This window comes from Homarus americanus, unplaced genomic scaffold (assembly GCF_018991925.1).
Source record: "Homarus americanus isolate GMGI-L3 unplaced genomic scaffold, GMGI_Hamer_2.0 scaffold20283, whole genome shotgun sequence".
Lineage (NCBI taxonomy): Eukaryota > Metazoa > Arthropoda > Malacostraca > Decapoda > Nephropidae > Homarus > Homarus americanus.
Window position 1 is genome coordinate 140,203 of NW_024742166.1, and position 19,507 is coordinate 159,709.

The 19,507-nt window shown below is 42.8% G+C and overlaps 1 protein-coding gene across 1 annotated transcript in view; it reads right to left on the minus strand.

The window, feature by feature from the left end:
• The window catches only part of LOC121876511, a 46,956-nt gene extending 28,629 nt beyond the window's left edge, over window positions 1-18,327 (minus strand). Inside the window, exons 1-2 of the mRNA XM_042381655.1 lie at window positions 18,213-18,327; window positions 5,893-5,984 (exon numbers count right to left, since the gene is read on the minus strand). Coding sequence (XP_042237589.1) covers window positions 5,893-5,984; window positions 18,213-18,220 — 100 coding nt within the window. The 5' untranslated portion in view covers window positions 18,221-18,327. The remainder of the gene's footprint in view (window positions 1-5,892; window positions 5,985-18,212) is intronic.
• Window positions 18,328-19,507: the final 1,180 nt, after the last annotated feature.

Below are 19,507 nucleotides of genomic sequence, written 5' to 3' on the forward strand. Positions count from 1 at the left end.
CGGAGAGAGAGAGTTACTCCTGAAAGAGTTTCTTCATTGTATTCTTTTTGAGCAAAAAATAGCAATTTTTGGCAGATGGCTTCACGCCTCCCTTGTACCCACCTCACGCCCCCCAGTTTGGGAACCACTGTTCTCCACCATACACAGGGGAAAGGATTTGATAACTATTCTTAACGGTTCTTCGTTTATTAACGACGTTATTCAGAATGGAGAGTTACACTTTCAAAACAATAACCCTATTTTTCTAGCTAGTTAACCTGGAGTCACATGAAATAAAATACATTTCAGGAAACGGATAAAACCTTAAGTGTTCTTACTTAGAGATATGTCTCGTCATGCTGAAGACCTGCCGACCCACGCACATCTGCAGTTTACCAACTCTAACCAGACTCTGAGTTTGAAAATCGACCACACTCTGTGCTAGGGTCACTTTAGCTTCCAGCCAATTAGCACAATTATGCCTATGATGTCACACCCACAGGTCACTGCGATAGGCTCACGCCCCAGGCCTTTCCCGGGCACTCGCTTGGTAGGAAATATTTAGGCTTTTTGGCAAGACTTCCTAATTTCACAAAAGTACAATATATTTCACTCTAAAATCATGGCATATTTACAGTTTAATTGCTGGTTTATTCTCTCCTATTGGTTTAACTGTTAGTTTATCCCCGCCTGTATGTTTAACTGCTGGTCTATTCTCTCCTATTGGTTTAATTGCTGGTTTATTATCTCTTGATGGTTTGACTGCTGGTTTATTATGTTGATATAACTGCTGGTTTATTCTCTCCTAATGGTTTAACTGCTGATTTATTTTCTTCTATTGGTTTAAGTGCTGGTATATTTTCCTGTTGGTTTAACTGCTGGTTTATTCTCTCCTGTTGGTTTAACTGTTACTTTATTCTCTGCTATTGGTTTAGGTGATGATTTATTATATATTAGTTTAAATACTGGCTTATTTTATCCTAATGGTTTAACTACTGGTTTATTCTCTCCTATTAGATTAACTGCTGGTATATTCTCATATTGGCCTGCTTGGTGGTTTACTCCTTCCCGTTGGTTTAGGAAAAATTACAAACAACAGAGAATGAATTTAAAAGAGCGATAACCGAATATTTTCAATGACACAGGAAGGGAAATATTTCTTCCTTCATGTTCATATTTTTACATCAAGAGCAAAACATCAAATTCTGGATGGTGAACTGTTCATTCGAGGCTAAAACTGGTCTAAAGTAACACACTAACTAAACCAGACCTTAATTAATGTCCCCACAATACTGTCTACCTCACCACCTCGAATGTGAAGATCAAGAAGTGAATGAAGGTGATAAAAGAGTCTCAATGTAGGTGTCATTCAAGTTCACACGTGCAATAAAGTCTCAAAGAGTAAAATTAACCTATAGACACAGGGATTGTACGAGTTTCAATGTACAGGTAGGGAAGGGCTGTTTCTGATTCTTTTTTTCTTTTTTATACACACAGGCACGGGGGCTAGTTTATTGGGTACCCTCTCGCATCTCAAAGAACACGTGGAGCTCATATTTACCCTTCGAGATTTATATGATGAAAGGGGGAAAGTGCCGGAGGGGCCATTGGTTGTGTTAATATGTATTTTTGTTTTTTCATTTGTTTTATCATTTTCACCACTTATCAACTTACTAGCTGTTCGGGCGCTTGATCAGCACCGTGCAGTATCATCCTTCTGCCAGCCCCTAATATTAAGGACATGGGCAGCTCCTACTCTGACTCTTCATTCATGGACTCCTTGGAAGAATCGACTTATATACCTGTATTCATGATGTCCTTGAGGTACAGTCGGCCACAAGAATAAGTATACACCTACGGTTCGTGTTTGAGACAAAATATCTGGTAACACTGCCCTGAACAGAACAGACAAAATGACCTGTAATTTACGTTTTATTCCTACATATATGTTATAAATACATTTGTTGTGAATGTTTTACTAGTGTCTTGTGTTTATATTACAAGTAATATATTGTATCCAATGGTAGTAAACTTGTTGCCGAATGGGATTGCAGTTATTGTACAGCTTCCTCCTCCTCCCCCACTTTTTCTCTTACCCTACTTTTGTTTTACTAATGTTTGGATTAATAAAGGAAGGAAGAGGAGTAAATCGAAGACTATGGAAAGGGAAACAGAAAATAGTTGGAGATAGCAGGTGGGGGGAGCTGAGTTTCATCATGCGTCTGGATGCGCAGTTTCAACGTTACCAGACAATTTTTGGACCTTATAGCTACAGTGTGTATACTTATTCCAGTGGCCGACTGTACGTAGTCCTCCCACCACGCCGACCGTCAAGAACAACACCAGTCACCCTGTCTCTTTGTGCAACGAAAGGCTAAATATGTAATGTGCTGTGTCCGCATTGCCACTAACAGGCCATCTGGACTATGGGCCTCACAGCTGTCTGATCTTAGCAAGATAGAACCACAAATCGATATATAAATTGCCTAAATTTATGGCCCCGAAAATATTAATACAACACATTGAACATTCTTCTACCAGACACAACCTAGTTGCTGCTTATGTAAATTTATCATTGATTTTATCTTGTTCCATTGCGGATTTGCATCTTTTGCAGTGAAACAAATGTGTTAGCGAAAATCCCAAAGACTTTAAGAAACCCAAACATTATAAAACGTACAACCCTGACTAACATCTTTATCATAACGATAATAACAATAATGATTATAACAATAACAATACAGAGTGGAAGTTACTTTTGTGCAAACACAAAATTAACTTATATTCAACACTTCCTCAAACTTGTGTCAGAGAAGCACGCTTGAGGTTGACTTCTATGGCTACCTCCACGTAGCCGGCTGATAAGGTGAAGTCACATGAGATAATATTTATCTGGTCCCACCATCTGAGCCGAAGCCACGAGGTCACGTTTCGGTTAACCTCGTCTGCCATGACCCTAAGGCTGCCAAGGTCATCGAGGATAACATCCTCAGCCAGGGGAGTCAGCTGGCCGCTCAGGGTCCAAGGACGAGACGGCGGACCCTCACTCTCAAACACTCGAACCATGTATTCTTCCAGACCTGTTAGCGTCTGTGCATTTGCCCATCTGCCGCTCATATTTGGCCAAAAGATCGGGCTGCCATTTGCCTCTTGGTGATTATAAGTAACAATGAGACTGGAAGGTGACTGTAGCAGGTCACCAAGAGGAGTATCCCAGCCGTGGCTACTGGGAGCCATCAGGTCTCCCAACTCCCGTGTGATGAGGTCAATACATCCCTCATGCTCCTCACTTGTCTCGAAGAAGGTAAAACCCCCCACCTCCACCAGCACCACCTCCCCGGTGTCCTGTATAAAGTCTCTCAGTTGACGCAGGACATCGGTAAAGGGTCGCCACACCGTCAGGCCATGCACTACCCAGTACGGTTCCTCTGGGTCTCCTGTGAAGTAACCAACACGAAGGTCGATGTAACGCTGTCCGAAAACTAGTTGATTGTATATACTTTCGTCTTGAGTAATTGCGTATTTGAGCAACGAATTGTCGGACGACGAGGTGTAAGGTGTGTAAGTACCAGAGTCGTGCACGCCAGGAATCACGAGATCGCGCAGTGCTACTCCACTGAGCTGCTCCGAGAGAGAAGACATCCACCCAGGATGAATTTTGATACAGTCCGTAGCGATGAGGCGGTCATTACGCACGTAAGCTGCCCACCAGCCTAAACAAGATCCTTCTGTCATATTTGCGTGAATGGGTAGAAAGGGGAAGGTGTAGTTGGTGAGGTAGTGGCTGGTGGTAGCCTCCGGTACTGCTTGTTGTAGGGGTGTTAACCAGTCTTGTGTGGGCTCGTGGTCAAACAAGCCCACCCAGTCTCCTTCGTGTACTTCCGTCACCTCCCAATTGATCTCCATTTGTCGTTGTGTCGTTTGGCCATCAGAGGAGGCTGAGGCCAGCGCAGACACCCACAGCCACACGCGAGCTTCACCTGCCGACACCACTGTTATAGATCAATAAGTGGTAAGTAAAAGTATTGCTGCACATATACAAAATAACAACTAAACAATATTTGATGTATAAGGATATGTCAATGGTCATATAGTGTATATTAAACAAAGTGATTATGACGCTGTTAAAACACAGATAACCGTTGCTAAAGCGTTAAATCCCCTGCGTCCAGCTGCACATGCTAATTGTAGCATATTTACATTAGGTGTTAAAAGTTTGACTATTTACGAATTGTTAAGTTAGGTCCAAATTATTCAAATATCATGAGGCTGAAATTCACAATTTTATCAATGGTTACTTGTCCAGTGCTTTATAGAATCGAAACTTACTTGGGGCAACTAGTTCAGCTCCAGAGGAGGAACCAGAGCGTGAGATGCGAGTCGTCCGCCCACAAAACCCACCACGTAACTTGTTGGCTTCCACGGCAACAGAGACGACGTCTGAGGCAGGGATATAGTCCATGGCAACGATGTTGACTTGGTCCCACCAGTCCTGTCGGAACCAGCAGGTGACAGGAGTGTTGGTGATGGTTGCCGCGCCCCTCAGACCTCCCCAGTGGTTGAATGCCACATCAATCGCTGTTGGTGTGAACTCTGCCATGACCGACCACAAGGAGCCTCGGTCAGTCTGCTGGGGGATGCCCTTGTATAGGTAAGCCTCCAGGTCTCCCAGGGTGTTAACGTCCCCCCAAAGATGGTACACATTGTTCCATAAGTAAGGAGAAAGAGATCCTTCTGACGAGGGGTAGGTCACAATCAGGCGTGATCCGCTCTCCCACAATTCGCCCATCGTAGGATCTGGTCCCAAGTTCTTTGGTGCCATCCACTCCTGAAAGCTGAATTCGAGCAATGCAATCAATTCCTGGTGACGTTCAGGATACCCGTCGAAACCGTGTGGTAGTTTGTGGATATCGAATATGACGATTTCTTCCGTTTGAGTCATGAAGGCCACCACGTTGTCGATGTAAGGCTGTAGAGGAGCGATGCGAACCTGGTCGTGGTTAACGAAAAATTTTTCCACGGTATTAGGGTAGTAAGCGATCCTCATGTCCATGTAGCGAACCCCGAGCACCAGCTGCTGCCATAAGCTTTGGTCCTGCGTGAACGTCCACCGACCCACCAAGCTACCGATAATTGCCAAGCCAAAGTACCCTGAGGCGCCGGCGTCATGTGTACCCGGTATTGCAACTTTAGTCAGCCGCGTTGCTGATAAGTGTGGTCGTTGTGTTGACAGCCAGTGCGGTCTCAACATTAAGCACGCCGAGTGTAACAGGGCACCGTTACGCACGTAGCCAGCCCAGTACGGCAGACAGGAGTCTGTCGTGTTCTCCAGTGAGGAGGGAATAAGGCTGTCATCCCAGGTCTCGCTAGTCCTCAGCACACCATCAGCACCAGAGACTATTTCCTGAATCAGACTGTCATCCAAAGAGCCGGCGGGGTCGTGGTCCCAAAGACCCACCCAGTCCCCCTCTTGTGCATCGCTCACACCATACCAGTTGACTTCGACCCATCGCAGAGCTGTAGTGTCGTTATTGACGAATATAGCCTCGGCACTAATGGTCACGTAGACTCCAGCCTCCTGCAGCCTGCACTCTGTAACACGTGACACGCTCCTTTATGATTGGCTACACACCCTGTTAACAAATGTCTACTGTATTGGTTAAAGACCGATAGACCCTCTGCAGTTTCCTCTATTATTATGTTCCTATGGATGAGCTTGCGAATGAGATTGACGTACTTTGAGGTGGATATGAGGTAGCATGAATTAAAAAATAATTAGTTATACATATACCCCTGTATGTTCTGTGAGGTGGTGAGTTAATGTAGATGCAAGAGTGAGTGATACATGTCCGCCAGGTAATATAAGTAATAAAAGACGCAATCATGTGGGCGTGTGAAGGAGGAAGAACATACCTTTGAGTTGAGCAGCGTGTGTTAGAGTGAATGGTCCCGGCAGGAGACACACTATAACCACAACCACCGCTGTTGTTAGCCACCCCATCTGTCTGTGGTAGAGAGAAAACTGTGTTACTACCACCACACTATAATGCCAATGTTGGCAACATAGTTTGGGTTACAATTACCAACAGCTCTGATGATATCACGCCTCTCTCTGCATCGACCTCTACATCAGGGTATAGAGCGCCCAGTACGGTGTACAGTATGCTAGGAGGTACAGTCGGGGTCAAAAGTTCGCACCCGCCCAAAATAAAGCAGCGTCGACCCCAAATGAGATGGAACAGTCAGGGTAAGTCAGTTCGGAGACTCATTCCCGTGACTCAGTTTCACCACAGGGAGCGAACTTTTGTCCCCGACTGTACCTTCATTGTCAGTGCCTCTGCGTCTGGGATATCGTCTATTTTTTTTCAATTTGCTTTTCTTATCACAAATAATAAGACCAAGCTCAGTAAATATTCTGAGGACACGATTAGTAATGATTTTTTTTAAACCCTGCATTTGGATGAGGATGTCATCCACATAACTAATGGCTACATTGTTCGGTTCGTTTGGCACAACCTGCAGGCAGACAGTGGAAAACCCATTAACAAGGAGGGACTAAAAACTCCCCCTTATAATGTGCCAAGAACCATAACCCTTGCTGAAAATCTACTTTTAGAAACATCACCATCATCCATTTTAACCTCCTGTTGTCAAAGGCTGCTTTGGGGACAATGGATTTACTGTATTTGCTCTTAGAAAGGGCAGCTAAATCAGGGTCATACAAATATGGACACTTACTATATAGTGAAACCATGCAAGCTAGGGTACAGGTAGCTCTTGCTATTAAATAAAGACCAGGCAAATACAAGATACAGGTCTTATATCTTCAGCCCTCCTGTTAAGGAGGGTAGTGCTCATATTAAAATGCTCTGATTAAGTTATTCAAGAAAGAGACTGCCAGGGATATGTCATAAAGATATACCAGGAGCAGTGGACTTGCCTACCCTGAGGGCAGCATCATGTTCTTTAACAAGTATGATATTTATCACCTGGGCTCAATCAGTTGGAGATGTTACATGATACATTAAATCAAACATAATGGTCAGAGAGAGAGAGAGAGATCCGATCATAGATATGGAATGGGTCCGGTGGACTACTGTATGTGTTTGAGTAACCTTGAGGACTAGCGACACGAAACAATTTCACCTTACCAACCTGAATGAATTGAGTGAATAAGTGAGTGCACGATAGAATGAGTGTGTGAGTGAATGAGTGCGTAAGACATTGAGTGAGTGGGTGAGTGGAAGCATGAGTGGGTGAGAGGCTGCACATGTGAGGGGGCTCAGTCACACATACTCGTGAAGTTTCCACTAACTGCGGTTAATGTGAAGCAAATTATCCAGTTAAGGAGCAATGGTGCTAACGTTAACCACACGCCACGCTTATGGGCACACACACACACACACACACACACACACACACACACACACACACACACACCACCCCTATGTACCACATCCCTAGACCATTACGTAAGCCTTTATTGAGGTGATAACGTGTATATGGTCGCCTCTGCGTTCTTTTTATGACGATCCTAATAAGGTTAATGTTCCTCACGATCTTTCTGTCCTCGGTAAGTGAGGACCTGTTAACTGTATAGTGCATGCGGCCACAACACTTACAAGTTGCACGGCATCCTAGTTACACATGGCTATGGTGGTGTGGTTATGCTTGGTTGTGGTAGTGTGGTTATGTATGGTTTCGGTAGTGTGGTTATGCTTGGTTGTGGTAGTGTGGTTATGTATGGTTTTGGTAGTGTGGTTATGCATGGTTGTAGTAGTGTGACTACGCATGGTTGTGGTAGTGTGGTTACGCAGGGTTGTGGTAGTGTGGTTACGCATGGTTGTGTTAGTGTGGTTACGCAGGGTTGTGGTAGTGTGGTTACGCATGGTTTTGGGAGTGTGGTTACTCATGGTTGTGGCAGCGTAATTATATATGGTTTAGTCCTTTGCGTGTTGGAGCCCTTTAAGACAGGTATCTTCAGATCATATTAGAATTGTGTGTTGAAATTATATGTGGCGTACCTCACTACCCGTGACCCGCGCTGTTTACACTTATTGACAGCCAACCCTCGCCTGGCGTGAATTTCCTGTACTCCCGACTTTCGAAGGTGGAAATCAAGATCGTTTGAGAGAGAGAGAGAGAGAGAGAGAGAGAGAGAGAGAGAGATGGGGGTTATCTGAACCAACAACTTACCCGCCCTCCATCGGGAAGTGAATCGCTGCACGCAACAATTCACTCAGCGGACAGTCTCAGTTATATAAGATGATTGTTTAAGTAGATCCACTTACCGTCTGGCGGAAGCGTAAGACCCACGTGTTACACTCACAAAGACACATACATGCACGTGTCACATTCACAGACATGTGCACACACGTGTCACACTCACATATACTGTACATACTGTACACACTGCACATGGAAGACACGGTATTCTTCTCCGTAATTCCCAACGCCAAAAGTAACGCCCGTATTATTAAACAACATCTTCCCTTGAAGAGGGTCGTCGTGTTTCAACCCGACTTTTAAACTAAATGAGTCCTGAGGGACACCGCAGTACAGTACTTAACGGGGTGGTGTGGCGGTAAAATTAACTAATTCCAATATTATAAATTAATTTATAATATTGGAGAGTTTGAGGTGTTGTTTAATGGAGATAGACTAAAACACCTTCTCTTGTTACACACACACACACACACACACACACACACACACACACACACACACACACACACACACACACACACACACACACACACACACACACACACACACACACACACCGGTCAATTTGCAAACAAAGTAAAAACCCGACCATTTTACAAACATAAAAGAATATTGTCCGTTTTACAAAATGACTGGTAACCTTATGCTCGTGAAAAGACCAGACAATATTCAGGCAATATGTGCATATAGCTCCGGTGTTAAAAAAAAACAAATAAGAGGAATAAAGCCTTTTATTGAAGGATGAAGAGGATGGAAGGACTTTTTCAATACGTAAAACAATAAACAATTAACAGTTGTTATTACTCGGACTTGTTTGTGAAGCTGCTGCTGTTGTACAGGGTCTTATATTTGTAACGCTTACAACCCTTTTGACAAGATTTACATCAGAATAATGGGAGGGTAAGGGAGATTAAGGGGGGAAGGGTAAAGGAGGAAGGGTAAGGGAGATTAAGGGGGAAGGGTAAAGGAGGAAGGGTAAGGGAGATTAAGGGGGGAGGAAGATAAGGGAGATTAAGGGGGAAGGGTAAAGGAGGAAGGGTAAGGGAGATTAAGGGGGGAGGGTAAGGGAGGAAGGGTAAGGAGATTAAGGGGAAGGGTAAAGGAGGAAGGGTAAGGGAGATTATAAAGGGTAAGGAGAATAAGGTGAAGGGTAAAGGAGGAAGGTGGCGGGAGATTAAGGGGAAGGTAAGGAGATTAAGGGGGAAGGGGTAAAGGAGGAAGGGTAAGGGAGATTAAGGGGAAGGGTAAAGGAGGAAGGGTAAGGAGATTAAGGGGGAAGGGTAAAGGAGGAAGGGTAAGGGAGATTACAGAAGAGGGGGTAAGGGGGTAAGGGAGAGGTGGAGGGTATGGACAATAAGGAGGCGTGGGTAAGGGACAGTAAGAATGGAAAGCAAGGAGGAGGGTAATAGAGATTAAAGGGGAGAGGAGAGAGTAAGGATGGGGACATGAGGGTAAGGGAGAGTAAGAGGGTATGAGGAGGAGGAGGATAAGGGACAGTGGCGAGGAGGGTAAGTTTGGAGTAAGGAGTCAGGTAAGGGGAGTATGAGGAGGAAAAGGAGACTTGGTGAAAGGCAAGGAAGAGTAAAGAGGGATGGTAAGGGTGAGTAAGGAGGGAGGATAAGGGTAAGTAGCGATGGAGGGTAAGGGGAGAGTAAGGGGAGGTAAGGAGAGTAAGGGAGGGAGGTAAAGGAGAGTAAGGTGGTTAGGGTAAGGAGGATGGTAAGGAGAGTAAAGAGGGGAGGTGAAGAGAGTAAGGTGGGGATAGTGGGAGGAAGGATGGTAAGGGAGAGAGAAGAGGAGGTAAAGGAGAGTAAGGTGGGGATAGTAAGGAAGGAGGGTAAGTGGAGAGTAAAGAGGGAGGGTATGAGAGTAAGGGAGGATGGTAAGGGAGAGTAAGGATAGTAAAGAAGGAGGGTAAGAGAGCAGAGGGAGGGTAAGGAGAGTAGAGAGGGATGGTGGGCAGAGTAAGGGAGGAGGTGAGAGTAAGGAGGGACGGTAAGGGAGAGTAAAGATAGTAAAGAAGGAGGGTAAGGGAGAGTAGAGAGGGAGGGTAAGGGAGAGTAGAGAGGGATGGTAAGGGTGAGTAAGGAGGGATGGTAAGGGTGAGTAAGGAGGGATGGTAAGGGAGAGTAAGGGGGGAGGGTAAGGGAGAGAAAGGAGGGAGGTAAGGGAGGGTAAGGAGCAGATTAAGGGAGGGTAAGGCGCAGATTAAGGGAGAATAAGGAGGGGGGTGAGAGAAAGGGGTACGGGTGAGGGAGTAATGGCCGGATACAAACAATAAAGTTAATGTAGAGGGTGAGAGCTGAAGAATTCCCTCACTCACTCTTTCTCACTTACGACTTGACTCTCACTCTCTCCATCCGGACTTCACTCTCACTCTTGATCTCATCTCACTGTCAACTCTTAACCTCACTCTCAGTCCGTCAGTCACTCTCACTCTTCATACTCACTCTCTCCCTCATTTCCACATTCACTCTCTCAGTCTCGCCTTTATTTACTCTCACTTGTTTACCCACTCTCATTCCCTTATTCTCACTACCGTGCTCTCACTCTCTTACTCCCTCTCTCACTCTCACGTTCAGACACCTCTCATCCCTCTCTTTCTCACTTAATCTAACTCCCCTTTTCACCAAAACTATTAAAAATTGACTTAAATCTCATCCCAACTCTTCAAAATTTGCTTCAAACTCATCCCAAGGCCATGACGTGATTAAAGTGGGTTCTGGGGGCAACAACATCGTATACTGTAGGGAACGACCAGGTATCATCAGCTGGTACGACCTTTATCTGAATGGAACCTCCCAAGACTCACATAGATTGAGAGAAACCGATTTTGTGCAGCAGACACCCCACCCCACGCCCTAGGGTGTGTGTCAATTTCAAGGGTCTAAGTGCAACTTTAGGAATTTTTCTGACGGCGGGTCATCAAATGATGCATTTTTTTTATGTGTAGATTTCAGGAATAACCTTGATTTTGAGATTGGAGGTGTCCTACCTACATCAATTTCCATTGTAAATTTGGGGTTTTAAGCCCAAAATGTTCAATATTCCTGTTGCTATCTATCACCATTGTACTGAAATGAGACACTGGAAAATTGTATTTGCAGTTTTATTTAGTAATGTCTGACAATAGGTATCGAGGTTTTTTGCTTTCCTCTTTGTAGTTATGATCGCGAGCAAGAACACAAGTCAAACACGGAACCTCTGTATTACAACGACTGACTCTACTGTTGCAAACGCGATATACAAAAGCGTGACACTATGTACAGACACGTACACACACGCACAGACATATGCTCACATACTATACTATTCACCTCTTGAACTTGGTGAGAGAGGCCAGGTCCTGCTTGCTCCTGTTCTTAGACATCAGAAGTCTGCTCACCAATTGGGACTTGATTATCCCATTCCTTGTCTCGTGACTGTAGACACGGGCACTCTGAGTATGTGAAGGCCAGTTCGGTCACCTCCATAGGCCTGTGCACAAACTGCTTGACTTGAGCTGTGGTGAGGGAACAGGTGAGGGGAGGTTCAGTGACCATAGTGGTCCAGTCTATCAGCTCTGACAGCTTGGTGGCATCTGGGTTTATGTCAGTTCTCCAGGGCCTGACAAAGTTGTCACCAACCTGTGTCTCCTCATCTCCCTCCCCCCTCAACGCCAGTATCCTGTCCACTGCCTCTCTCCTCATCCTCCACCTCACTGCACAGCATGGCCTGCAACACAGCCTCGACCAGGCTGACCTCCTCACAGTGGGCATCACTGTGTCCAATACCTTCTTCTTCTGACTTCTCAGCAGCTCCAGCTGGTACAAAATGTGCCTGGGCCCCTCCACCCAGCTGTGGTTGAATTTGATGTTGTACCAGTTAGGCAAGTACACCTCCATTATCAACTCCACTATTAACTTGAGATTCTTCTTGTGCTTCCCATTCAGTCCATGTTTAGACACCCACAGTCTGCACATCCTCAGTGCAGTTGTCAGCCACCTGCTGTGAAAGACTGGTCCAATTTCCAGCAAGGTCAAGTGTGGGGCAGCTCTCCAGTCCTGATGGCCTGGGCAATCCTGTAGCCAGAGGACTGGTCTGTAGAGAGGTCACTCACAACCTCTTCACTCAGCTGGACCAGAGGAGGCCCCATACAGATCTTGGCAAACTTGAGATCTATCTCCAGCTCTGTAGCAGTGTCCAGCATCTCGCCAATCTTGCTACTCCACCTGTTGTTGCCGAGTGTAGGGCCATCCAAGCTGATGATGAGGTGTCTCAGACTCAACTCCCCTGTATGGAGGTCACATACTAGCTAGACTAGCCTCTTGTCCAGCTTGACCTCCACATAGTGCATTACTCCTCCCTCCCACCCAGTGTTTACATTAGAGGAGTCCCCTAATATTGACTGGAGGGACTGATCAGCTCCTCTCTCCCTCAGCCAGTCCACCAGATTGTCTGCAATCACACCTGCATGCGTTCTCTCCTCTGTCGCCTCCTCAGGAACAAAGTGCCACAGGTATCTCCCTGGCTCACTGCATACAGAGTAATACTCCTCCTTGATCATGCCAGGGAACAGCCTGTTACTGCTCACTGCCACCATCATTGCTTTAGTGTCATCAAACAAAATGCAGCTGATCCCAGTCTCCCCTAACTCCCTCTCAAACTCCTGGTTCAGTTCAGTCATCACCTTCGACTGTGCCCTCCTCAACTTGTTGTGATTTATCACCAGGTGAGTGTCATCCTCTGTGATGGTGCCATCATCAATCCAGGCAGCTATAGCAATCTCTGCTGCCTCTCTCAGGCCAGTGTGGTGCCTTATTCTGGCCAGAGCAATGTTCGTGATGTTCTCTGTGTTGTATTTCATCTTATGTGCAGGACCAGGTTCAGGCTCTGGAACAGTGAACTCCTCGCCATCATTCCTCCCACCCTCCATTATGTCTTCAGCTTCCTCCTGCAGAGAAGCCCTCCTTTCCTCCTCCTCCTCCTCCCTCCTCACAGACTACGTACAAATGAGTGACTGTGTATTGCGCAAACTTGCACAATATGCACACATACAATTATGCAAGATTAGGGCGATCTCTGTTGCTGGACAAACGTACAAATGCTGCAGAAATGATCTATCTACCTAAACACGTACTACAGTGCACCAATGCGAAAACTTCAAAGTCAAATAGATGTAGCTAAATGATATCCAATCTTGAAATTATAGGTATTTCTGAGCTTCTTACACATAAATCTACAGAATTATCACCTGCCGTTTTCATAAAAATCAATTTCTGAAATTGACACATCCTACCCGTAGAGTTTCTCTCTCTTTCTCCCTCTCTCTATCTCTATCTGCATATGTGTAAAGTGAACAAGCACCGAGCATATAACTTAGAGAATGATAGGGCAGACTCTCACTAATTTCTGTTTGTCTGTTGTCTCGGTAAATATTCGCTATCATCACGATGTCTGGTTTCAGTACAAAAATGTGTAATGTTTTTATGGCAAAGTGAGAAATATGAAAACAAGTGACGGTATGTTTTACATTCTACCCACATCCTGCCATCAACAAAATGAATAATTAATCGTCTTCGCCAAAGCTCTTGGTCAAAATTGTGTTCAAGTGTCGGAATTTTAGCTCCCACGGTTAAAAAGTGCCCGAGATATCGTCGTGACAAGCAGCCAACCAACATAATAAAATAACTGAGTAGCCATTTAATATCCTCCTTAAGCTTGGAGGAGCGGGGGAGGGGGGCATGTACAAAAACTGGTCAACAGGTTGACCTTTTAGGGAAAAGCAGCGAGGCATTTTATTCCAGATAACGCCAGACGACTTCATTCAGCTGAGAGTAACTCCTGCCCTCTAGAGGGTCAGTGGACAAAGGCGAAAAAATATGATCGAGTGTTAACATTGTAAAGATGTTTAGTCAAGAAAATCGTAGAATACTTTATACTTATCTAACTACAGAGTGGAAAACATTACATCATTATTACGGCAGCATGAACCGATTTGGGGGAATTTTTGTTGTAAACTTAAATAACTTGATACAAATGAATAAAGTTAAATAAAATCTTCAGTAGATGTGAATATTCTAAGTCGTCGTCACCACCACCACAGGTAAACAGCGAAGCCCTCCACCGTATGTTATTTCCCACGGGTGGTGAATATTACCACGGTGCAGGTGCTTATATATTGCTACGTTAATACACATCTATTTATGTGTCTCAAGGCCACTTCATTCTCCACGTCTGTGCCTTAGTATATTGAGGTAGAGGGAGACGTTCTCACAACTCCTGTTAGGGGAGAAAATGTGTTGTTATGAGACTGTGAGACCTTTGGCAAGTGAGAACAGGTGTGAGATAAGAAATACCTTACTACATTCGACCTCCCTCTGTGTGTGTGAAAATATATATATATATATATATATATATATATATATATATATATATATATATATATATATATATATATATATATATATATATATATATATATATATATAGGGTGAGTCAAAAGGCTCCATACATGGCAAAATGATCACTTTATTATACAATCACTTGTAAGTCACAAAATATGCTCATGTGGGCACCATAACACTGAATGCACATACGAATGGGTTCCTCCCACTCATGGCAAACGCGGGCTAACAATTCTGGTGTTATGCGCGCATACGCATCACGAATGCGTTTCTTTAGGTGGTCCGTGTTTTGTATCTTCACCTGGTATCACATGGCCTTCAAGTGCCCCCACAAGTAAAAATCTAGGAGGGTGAGGTCTGGGGACCTCGGAGGCCACCTAACGGGACCACGGCGGCCATTCCAGTGAGCCGGAAACTGCTGATCCAGCCACTGACTCAGCGGGTACCGTAATGGGGTGGCGCCATCTTGCTGATGTAATGGTGCCCACATGGAGCATATTTTGTGACTTACAAGTGATTGTATAATAAAGTGATCATTTTGCCTATGTATGGAGCCTTGTGGCTCACCATATATATATATATATATATATATATATATATATATATATATATATATATATATATATATATATATATATATATATATATATATATATATATATATATATATATATATATATATATATATCATGTAGATCACAATGAAAACGTGGATAAGATAAATCTTGATAAAATCACACGGGAAAAGGGAAACAACGGAGCACCTTAGCTTTCGTCTTTATTCATATATATATATATATATATATATATATATATATATATATATATATATATATATATATATATATATATATATATATATATATATATATATATATATATATGCTGATAACCACAAGAAAACACGTCAGCATATACTGTACCTGGATCACTTAAACAGCAACAACTAATTTACTCCAGCACCTACTCAGAAATTACTAACAAAAATAGGCCGTTGATGGTGATGATTTAAAAGAATGACATTTATTTTCGACGCTGATGTATATTTATGGAGAGATGAGAATGGTTTGTATAAGTGGGCAGGGCTTTGAAGAAGAGGGAAATGTGGGGTAAAAAAAAATCGAACCTTTGCCTAGCTGACATCTAACTTTCACAGCGTAATATAAGTTCTAAAGTTACAAAAGTCTATCTTATCTAACCGATGAAGGAGGATAAGTAAAGCCACTTATAACAGGAAGTGATGTAGAAGAATAGTATCTTGCTCATTTTCAAGGTGACCAGAACAAACGGAAAAGTGCTAGGTTTTGAAAAACTGCTACATTTTACATTAGGAAGGAATTACTTTACTCACTTCTAATTTAGAGTTGAAATGAAATCTCCGGTTATTTCAATTTATTTTATGACCTATAATTGCCTTTCTGGAAATACTAAATTAGAATACAACTGAAAAATCCCATAATGCTAGATTTAGTAAAAAAACGCTAAATCTGGTCACCCTGGTCGTTATCATACACACACAAACATGTCTTGTTTGTACTAGAACACGCAAATAAACAAGAAGAGAATCACTTAATTCTCTTCCAACAGTTGAAATTAAGTAAGCTTTTGTAAATTAAAGTTTTATTTAGCGTTAAGAAAGGTTAGGTCAGGTTACCAAAGGTATGAGTAATGTTTGTTTGTTTTTTATAATATTTTAACCACACATTTTCCCTCGCGTCCAAAGCCCTGCCCACTTTGTGAAAACCATGTCGTCTCCATAATAATACATCAGAGCCGAAATTAAAAGAATTATTTTCTTTTAGTAGTTTCCGATTGTGTACTCTACCAAACCTTACGAATGAAGAGAACGGAAAAATAATCAGTATTATTGTTTATAGGAAATTTCCTTTTGCCTTAGAGCTGACAATGTACAGTCGGGGTCAAGTCTTGAACACGTGACAGTATTTGACATGTAAGTACCCGAAGATCTTAGGTATTAAGGAGAGTTTTATCCCATTTTGTGGTTCAGGCATAATATGTGATGACAAGTAGTGTTATTAGTATATCCCAATCATATATGAATAACTCAGAGGTAGATGCCAGATATTGCTAAGTGTTCAAGACCTTTGACCCTGACTGACACCTTCTTCAACTGCACCAGAAAGCCTATACTTGTGTTAACAACACCCACTCTCATAATTGAGTACAATGTTTACTTTGACAGAGTTGCTACAATCGAGCAACATAGGCACAGCCTTATACTTAATATAGTTGCAGGTATTTCTACATTATAACGTAGAAAATTTGAAAACGGAATATAATAGCCAGTAAAGTCAATATCTGTCCCATTTTAAACCTAAAAATTTAAAGAGAATGTTTCACCTCAGACCATCAGTTCCAAAACAACAATACAGACACACGTACACGTATAGCATAAGTATAGCACAGGTATAGCATAAGTATAGCACAGGTATAGCATAAGTATAGCACAGGTATAGCATAAATATAGAACAGGTATATAGGTCAGGTATAACAAACCTACAGTATAAACACAAATAAGTTTGAGAATCATTAAAGTAAACAAACTCTGGGTTGATAAATATTAACACCATATTTACATTAATTCAGAATTAATAATACACGTACAGGTCATATGAGGGCTTCATTAGAATTATTACTGCATAAGAATTCATCACAAGCCTACCCCTCTCCCTCTTCCTACTGAACCCCCTCCTCCTCCTTCTACTAACCCCCCTCCTCCTCTTCCCCATACCTCTCCTCCTCTCCCTCCTACCTCTTCCTCCTCTCCCTCCTACCCCTACCTCTTCCTCCTCTCCCTCCTACCCCTCCTACCCCTACCTCTTCCTCCTTTACCTACTTTCTTTTCAATATCATTCTAAATACATTTCCACATGTAGCATATTCACAAATGTTTATACGTACATGTAAGATATTACTGTATTTGTGCAAGACATAATTACAGTTTTTTCATTATAACGAAATATATAACCTTTTCACGTAGGTAATACAGTATATTTCTTTGAAAGTGTTCAGGAATAATTCGTCAAATAATCTACTCGTCAAGGAATCATAAATAAATATGTTAGTTATTATCATTTGTTTAAATATTATGGATTTCTACACGTGAATCTGCAATAAATGTATCACCATTGTTGACATCATTATTTTGGTGTAATGATCAGGTATGTAACTTTATTATTATTATTATTATTATTATTATTATTATTATTATTATTATTATTATTATTATTATTATTGTTATTATTATTATTATTATTATTATTATTATTATTATTATTATTATTATTATTATTATTATTGTTATTAGTATTATTATATATAAATATGAATATATAACTACAATAAACACGTCATTATATTATTACTGGTGGTGGTGGGATCAGTGCACTCATTGCCCTGATATGTAAACAAATCCGTAATGTACTCACCGCGGACGCCACTGGACCCAGGACAATAGCAATGCGACACATCCACTGACAAGGAACCAACACAAACCCATCACCACACCCAAGGACACATGGCCTCTTCACCATCTATAACACAACAAACATGGTCACTGTACACGGACGTTCAATATGTGGATACGCCATAATAACGCACATCACCATAAACAGTGAGAGCTAAAGGTTGACTGGGGTGTTATTGACTGATGGTGAGCTTGGAGAGTGTAGCGCGGCTGGCTGGCTGCCTTGGATACAACCTCGCGGGGACCTCCCTGGACCTATACTGCGCTGACTGATGCGTCCCCGCCGTCCCCCTCTCTCCTCCCTCCCTCCCTCTCCCCCCTTCCTTCCTTCCTTCAATCCTTCCTTCCTTACTTACGTACTTACTTACTCACTCACTCACTACCTGCCTTCCTCTTTCTCCTTCATTCACTTCTTTCTACAATTTCTTCCTACCCTTGCCTTTAGGATTCATCCTGGCGACATGCTGCACTTTCTTCCCAGAACCTCACGATGCTTCTCTCCCTCATTCGATCCCCCTTACTCCTTTACTCACTCCGCCACTCATTCTCTTTTCTTTCCTCATTCCTTTAATTTATACACACAGGTGCTTGAAAATATTTTGACAATACACTCATAAAAATTCTGAGGTTCAATTTTCTTTTCAACATTAGTAATTTTTTTCGTCCAGTTTCGAAAAATCAATTTGACCAGACCCTACCCCCCCACCAACTACCCCCCAAAAAACCCCGCCATTTTTTAATCTCCCCACCAAACTTGGATAAAAGGAGCCAAATTTGGTGGTAAACCGCCATACCTGGAAGCACTGTTTTACAGACTTGCGTCAGACGCCAAACTGCTAATTCTTTACCGGATTCACGAAAAGTCATCACTTGCAGTTTATTTATTTTCTAATATATACTGTAGTAAAGTAAATGACAAAATGTAAACAAAAAATCAAAGAAATGTACCATATTCCATATATATTTTGTCGTAACTAATGTCTGGTAACCCAGGGGAAAATAATCGGTACAATTCAGTCATATATAGAAAGTCATAAATCAGCTGCTCGAGAGAATTTAATACATATTTTATTATTTTCTAAGAGAGGTGAAACAGAGGAGAGCATGGGTGTATCCAACCTCTCACAGTCGAGGTCGCCTCCCTGTTTTCAGTCTCCCACCGTGTCCCCCCTCCCCTCCCGCTTATGCTCGCTGCAGACCCCATTTCCCCTCCCTCCGTCTCCCAATTTCTCTGTCTCGCAAGGGTAAGGAGGAGGAGGGGGGGGGGTGATGTGGTGGAGCATCCTGTGTGTGTGTTCGTGTTAGTCATCACGTATTTCCCCCGCGTTTATTTATCTCAGTATTTATAGATATTTGGATGTGTAATTGTGTAAGGATACGTGTTAAATACATACGTTTCTTATTCATCGAAAACTTGTTTATGGCTTTT